Source organism: Anomaloglossus baeobatrachus, chromosome 12 (assembly GCF_048569485.1).
Source record: "Anomaloglossus baeobatrachus isolate aAnoBae1 chromosome 12, aAnoBae1.hap1, whole genome shotgun sequence".
In the NCBI taxonomy this organism is placed as follows: Eukaryota; Metazoa; Chordata; class Amphibia; order Anura; family Aromobatidae; genus Anomaloglossus; species Anomaloglossus baeobatrachus.
The window spans coordinates 3,110,819-3,117,670 of NC_134364.1; the positions used below are offsets into that span (position 1 = coordinate 3,110,819).

Here is a 6,852-nt window from a genome sequence, read left to right on the forward strand (position 1 = left end):
CCCACAGAAGGTTAGCCGGGGTGCGAGCTACAGGCATCCCCACAGAAGGTTAGCCGGGGTGCAGGTTACAGGCGTCCCCACAGAAGGTTAGCCGGGGTGCAGATTACAGGCGTCCCCACAGAAGGTTAGCCGGGGTGTGAGCTATAGGCGTCCCCACAGAAGGTAAGCCGGGGTGCAGGTTACAGGCTTCCCCACAGAAGGTTAGCAGGGGTGCAGGTTACAGGCGTCCCCACAGAAGGTTAGCCGGGGTGCGAGCTACAGTCGTCCCCAGAGCTACCCCGCCCTTACATAAAAACCAGGTATTGTTGAACATGAAAGCATTGTGTTGTAAAATAACAGACAAACCATCACATATAAAATCAATTAACGCTGTATCCTGTTGCAAAAATTGTAAGACGTCTCTGATCGCCCCTGAGGGTCTCGAGTGTAGAAGCTCTCTACATCAATACAACCTAGCTGAAACCCGGAGTCATTCTGAGGCACAGAATCTCCTCATCCTCAGTCACAGCTGAACCACGGACCCCAGACACGTAAGGGTTCAATCCCCTAAAGACCATGGCTGGGGGCTATTGGCTTCTGTGGTGAAATAAATCTTGTGAGCCCCCCAGAATTTTTCATATATTTGACATTAGATTTTTACATACGTCCTAAACGTAAATATAGAAGAAACAAACGAGTCCAAAATGTTAGACCAGAGACAACAGTGTGAAGCTTTATTATCAGCTGATAGGAGGACGGGAAGAGGGAGGACAGAAGAATAAAGGCGGGAGGGAGGACAATCGGTGCGAGGGAGAGCGAGGACGTGAGGAGGGAGAACGGGGGCGGGAGGAGGGAGAATAAAGGCGGGAGGGAGGACAATCGGGCCGAGGGAGAGCGAGGGCGTGAGGAGGGAGAGCGAGGGCGTGAGGAAGGAGAACGAGGGCGTGAGGAAGGAGAACGAGGGCGTGAGGAGGGACAATAAAGGTGGGAGGGCAATCGGGGCGATGGGGGGGCGAGGGCGTGAGGAGGGAGAACGAGGGCGTGAGGAGGGAGAGCAGGGGCGGGAGGAGGGAGAGCGAGGGCGGGAGAATAAAGGTGGGAGGAAAATCAGGGCGAGGGAGAGCAAGGGCGTGAGGAGGGAGAGCGAGGGTGTGAGGAGTGACAATAAAGGCGTGAGGAGGGAGACTAAAGGCGGGAGGAGGAGAATCGGGGCGAGGGAGAGCGAGGGCGGAAGAGAGAGCGAGGGCGCAAGAGAGAGCGAGGGCGCGCGAGAGAGCGAGGGCGCGAGAGAGAGCGAGGGCGCGAGAGAGACCGAGGGCGAGGGAGCGAGAGAGGGCAAGGGAGCGCAAGAGAGCGAAGGCGAGCGAGGGCGAGAGAGAGCGCGAGGGCGCGAGAGAAAGAGGAGTGAGGGCGGGAGGAGCAAGGGTGGCAGGAGGGAGGAGCGAGGGCGAGAGGAGCGAGGGCGAGAGGAGCGAGGGCGAGAGGAGCGAGGGCGAGAGGAGCGAGGGCGAGAGGAGCGAGGGCGAGAGGAGCGAGGGCGAGAGGAGCGAGGGCAGGGGCGGTGCGCAAGGGTGGCAGGAGGGAGGAGCGAGGGTGGGAGACCTCTTTTCCCCACCGTCTGCTCCTCATTCAGGAGGCCACAACTCATGGTAGGAACAAAGGTGACATTGGAGGACAGAAGAGGCTTAGATGTTGGTGCAGTCAGGCTGGAGGCTGGGTGACACAAGGTCGGGGGCTGCACTGCAGATTGTAGCTACAAGCCTCAAACCGCGTCATAGCGTCACAAGTCACTCTATAGTCCGGGCCCAAAAAGTGAGGAGTTCTCTGCCGGCCGCAGCACACGGAGGAAGCCGCCGCTCTCCAGAAACGTCGCTGCCCGGCTGCAGTTTAGCAGACTCATCAGGACGAGTCGGCAGGGACCAGACAATGATCTGTAGACGGACGACACCAGAAGAGACATCTTGTGCTTTATGTGTGCAGGATAGAAATCCCTGCTCTCCCCCGATGTCAGACGCCAGGGCGGCCGCCAGAGGAATCCCACCAGAAAATGTCCACACGCCTGTCCGTGAGTCCTGCCGCGAGACCACGGCCCAAAGCAGAAGCCATTCTCCAGCCACGTCGCACTATATATGATCACATGGACTGCTTGACATCCCGAGGAGCCACTATTGTACTCTGTTATCTGCCATTTACTGGCTGCGCTGAGGAGTATATACTGTCTATAAATAAGGAACTCCTGTCCTGCAGCTGATAACAGAGAACAATGTCCTCCCAGCAATGATGGGGAGATTGCTGAAGCAGCTCTTTTTGCTATTAACCCTGAAGCTGCCTGCTGTGAGCACTAATCACCACACTGGCGGTGCTATGTGCCTGCGCGGTGCAGGAGGACGGTGCTAAGTGGCCGTGCGGCGTAGGACGGTGGGCGGAGCCTCAGCTGCTGTAATAGACATGGAAGTAAAGTGTCTTGTTCCGCAGCAGCGAGTAGGAATTGTCCAGCTTCAGCAGGTACTGTCCTTCCCCTGGATAGTCGTGGTTTCCTGCCTGCACTTCTCGGTGGCTGTCCCGACGGTACACCTGCATGATTTCACCATAGCGGCTGCGCAGGCGGCACGCTGAGCCCCGCTCCACATCTCCCTCTCTGCTGTGCCCTGCAAAACAAAAGCACCAGAGCGGTCAGGAGCCCGGCAGACACAAGGACATGAAGGTGCCAAGATGTAAGAGCCGGACTTAGCGGAAACCCTCAGAGGAGTCAGCGAGCGGCTGCGGCCACGGTGTCGGCGAGCGGCTGCAGCCACGGTGTCGGCGAGCAGCTGCGGCCACGGTGTCGGCGAGCGGCTGCAACCACAGTGTCGGCTGCGGCCACGGTGTCGGCGAGCGGCTGCGGCCACGGTGTCGGAGTGCTGAGGGCGAGTGGTGCCCCACTACTGGAGAGCGGAGTGAGAGCAGCGCCCCACTACCAGAGAGCTGAGGGCAAGCGGCGCCGCAGTACCAGAAAGCTGAGGGCGAGCGGCTCCCCACTACCAGAGAGCTGAGGGCGAGCGGCTCCCCACTACCAGAGAGCTGAGGGCGAGCGGCGCCCCACTACCAGAGAGCTGAGGGCGAGCGGCACCCCACTACCAGAGAGCTGAGGGCGAGCGGCGCCCCACTACCAGAGAGCTGAGGGCGAGCGGTGCCCCACTACCAGAGAGCTGAGGGCGAGTGGCGCCCCACTACTAGAGAGCTGAGGGCGAGTGGCGCCCCACTACCAGAGAGCTGAGGGCGAGTGGCGCCCCACTACCAGAGAGCTGAGGGCAAGTGGCGCCCCACTACCAGAGAGCTGAGGGCGAGCGGCGCCCCACTACCAGAGAGCTGAGGGCGAGTGGCGCCCCACTACTAGAGAGCTGAGGGCGAGTGGCGCCCCACTACCAGAGAGCTGAGGGCGAGTGGCGCCCCACTACCAGAGAGCTGAGGGCAAGTGGCGCCCCACTACCAGAGAGCTGAGGGCAAGTGGCGCCCCACTACCGCAGAGCGGACGGCGCCCCAACAATTCAAAGCTCTTGGCTGGCAGCGGAGCTCTGCACTGGGACGGCTGGTGACTTTCACCGGGGTTTGCCCTGTATAGACTCGGGGTAACAGGCTCACTGAAGGTTGGGCAGGGAGGTGGGTGTTGGGCACTCACAGGGGCTCTCCGCATCCTCCTCCTCCTCCTCGTCGCTGGACTCGCTGACCTGCAGAGTGACCGCCGTGCTGGTGACCGGGGTCCAGTCAAAATATATCCCAAACCCAATGTCGTAGTCATCAGTGGCGAACTCCCAGCAGAGCCGCTTTCCATCCGGGTGTGTGGGCACGCGGACGGTCATCACCTCACCCCGCCGCACCGTCAGCAGGCCGTGCTTCTCATTCGCCATCCGATGCTTGAACTCGCGCAGGTTGGCGCTGGTCCATGTGGTGGCGGGTCTGAGAGGTTGAGGTGGACCTAGAGTAAATAGATGAGACATCAGCGCCACCTTCAGGTGGGAGTAACGCCAACCAGCTGCCCGCTCACCTTTCCCATCGGTCACACTTGAGTCCACGTGTGGATCAGCCTGCACGATGTCTGTGGTTCCGTTATGTTCTGACTGGATCATCAGGACGTCGTGAGGTGGAGGATCAGCTGAGCCGAGGAGGGCTTCCAGCTCCTGCAGTACAACCAACAAGGAGTCTGTGCAAACAGCGAGCCACGCCCCCTGCATACTGACCACGCCCACACAATGACATCACTATACACCAGCATCTTATGTAAGAGGAGACCACACCACGCGAGTCCTAAGGCGCCCTGTGCCCACCATACTGGGCTTCAGGGAGCACCAGTGCCCTCCGTCTGGGCCTCTACTGGGTCTGGACCTCCCAGAAGACTGAAGACGTTACCTGAGGCTCCATAAGCAGTAACCATAGAGATACCCTCCCTGTGCCCGGTGTGATGTCCCCCAGCAGCACTCACCTTGTCCAGGGCAGTTTTGGTGGGCACCACAGTTGTCAACCTTGTTGTAGTTTTAGTTGTAACCACAGTTTGGTTCTCTGTAAAAGTCGTGGTGGCAACACTTCCTGCACCGGTCGTGGTGGCAGCACTTCCTGCACCGGTCGTGGTGGCAGCACTTCCTGCACCGGTCGTGGTGGCAGCACTTCCTGCACCGGTCGTGGTGGCAGCACTTCCTGCACCGGTCGTGATGGCAACACTTCCTGCACCGGTCGTGGTGGCAACACTTCCTGCACCGGTCGTGGTGGCAGCACTTCCTGCACCAGTCGTGGTGGCAGCACTTCCTGCACCGGTCGTGGTGGCAGCACTTCCTAGACAGGTCGTGGTGGCAGCACTTCCTGCACAGGTCGTGGTGGCAGCACTTCCTGCACAGGTCGTGGTGGCAGCACTTCCTGGACAGGTCGTGGTGGCAGCACTTCCTGGACAGGTCGTGGTGGCAGCACTTCCTGCAGCGGTCGTGGTGGCAGCACTTCCTGCACAGGTCGTGGTGGCAGCACTTCCTAGACAGGTCGTGGTGGCAGCACTTTCTAGACAGGTCGTGGTGGCAGCACTTCCTAGACAGGTCGTGGTGGCAGCACTTCCTGCACAGGTCGTGGTGGCAGCACTTCCTGCACAGGTCGTCGTGGCAGCACTTCCTGCACAGGTCGTGGTGGCAGCACTTCCTGCACAGGTCGTGGTGGCAGCACTTCCGGCACCCGTCGTGGTGGCAGCACTTCCTGCACAGGTCGTCGTGGCAGCACTTCCTGCACAGGTCGTCGTGGCAGCACTTCCTGCACAGGTCGTGGTGGCAGCACTTCCGGCACCCGTCGTGGTGGCAGCACTTCCGGCACCCGTCATGGAGACAGCACTTCCTGCACCCGTCGTGGTGGCATCTTCTGGCTTATCTTTGGTGAGCTCTGTGCTGGCCGCCCCCGGGCACTGTAGTGGTCTTGTCGTGTTGACTTCTGTGTCACATGGTGTACTGAAATAGACACAGCGATTACCCCTAGCCTGTGGAGCAGCGGTGGATATTAGGGTGAGAGTACTCACCTTCCTTCCTGGGGAGATCCCACTGGGGTGGCTCGCTGTAAGCCGGGCACTGATGCCCCACATTCATTGGGACTCTCATTTTTCAATGCGGCTCCATCACCTGCAAGAAGACACCATGATGCCGGCTGGGTGTGGGATTGTCACCGCTCCCCGCCCTTCACCTTCTCTGGCACATAATTCAGTTACAGCTTAGAGAGGGCCGGGCCCCCAGGGGCCACACTACACATGATGTAAGCCTTGCACAATGCACCAGGTCCTATAAATAAGGAGCTCAGGAGGGGACAATTATAGCCCCACCCGGGGGACCACGAGGCAGCAGATGGCGGCACACCCACAACACAGCGGAGGATCACACTACCACTACAGTGCTGCCCTGTATGTGCCCCGGTCTATGCCCTCTAGGGGTCCCCGGTCTCTGTCTCTTCCCTGTAGGGGCCCGCTGTGTGTCACTCTGCCCGGGGGATGGGCTGCGCGGCTGCAGTTTTCTCTGGACACAGAAATGTTCTGAGGATTTTAATAACTTTGAATAACAAATATAACATAAAGAACGAGGCGGGGGGAGGGGCGCAGCCGAGTGTACCGCGACACCAGGAGCACCCCCCAACACCAACATGCATATACCCCCTTCCCCCGATCACTATGGTGTATATACCCCCTCCCCCGATCACTATGGTGTATATACCCCCTCCCCCGATCACTATGGTGTATATACCCCCTCCCCCGGTCACTATGCTGTAGATATCCCCTCCCCCGATCACTATAGTGCATATACCGCCTCCCCCAGTCACTATGCTGTAGATATCCCCTCCCCCGATCACTATAGTGCATATACCGCCTCCCCCAGTCACTATGCTGTAGATATCCCCTCCCCCGATCACTATAGTGCATATACCGCCTCCCCCAGTCACTATGCTGTAGATATCCCCTCCCCCGATCACTATAGTGCATATACCGCCTCCCCCAGTCACTATGCTGTAGATATCCCCTCCCCCGATCACTATAGTGCATATACCGCCTCCCCCAGTCACTATGCTGTAGATATCCCCTCCCCCGATCACTATAGTGCATATACCGCCTCCCCCAGTCACTATGCTATAGATATCCCCTCCCCCGATCACTATAGTATATATACCGCCTCCCCCAGTCACTATGCTGTAGATACCCCCTCCCCGGTCACTAAGGTGGGGGTGCTCTGTAATCGGGGAGCTGTGTAGCTGGGGGTCGGGGCCCTGTGTAGTTGGGAAGCTCTGTAGTCAGGGCACTGTGTAGTCGAGGTCGGGGTGCTCTGTACTCGGGAGTCAGGGCGCTGTGTAGTCGTGGCGCTCAGTAGTTGGGGAGCTCTGTAGTTG

General features: G+C 59.4%; 1 protein-coding gene across 2 annotated transcripts in view; it reads right to left on the bottom strand.

Annotated features, from left to right (window-relative positions):
• Positions 1-686: 686 nt before the first annotated feature.
• Positions 687-6,852, bottom strand: part of TMED8 (transmembrane p24 trafficking protein family member 8) — a 7,696-nt gene continuing 1,530 nt past the window's right edge. Inside the window, exons 2-6 of one of the 2 annotated variants that reach the window (XM_075330705.1) lie at positions 5,504-5,603; positions 4,439-5,435; positions 4,004-4,136; positions 3,638-3,934; positions 687-2,627 (exon numbers count right to left, since the gene is read on the bottom strand). In XM_075330705.1, coding sequence (XP_075186820.1) covers positions 2,410-2,627; positions 3,638-3,934; positions 4,004-4,136; positions 4,439-5,435; positions 5,504-5,603 — 1,745 coding nt within the window. In that variant the 3' untranslated portion in view covers positions 687-2,409. The remainder of the gene's footprint in view (positions 2,628-3,637; positions 3,935-4,003; positions 4,137-4,438; positions 5,436-5,503; positions 5,604-6,852) is intronic. The other variant, XM_075330704.1, reaches the window with a different exon arrangement.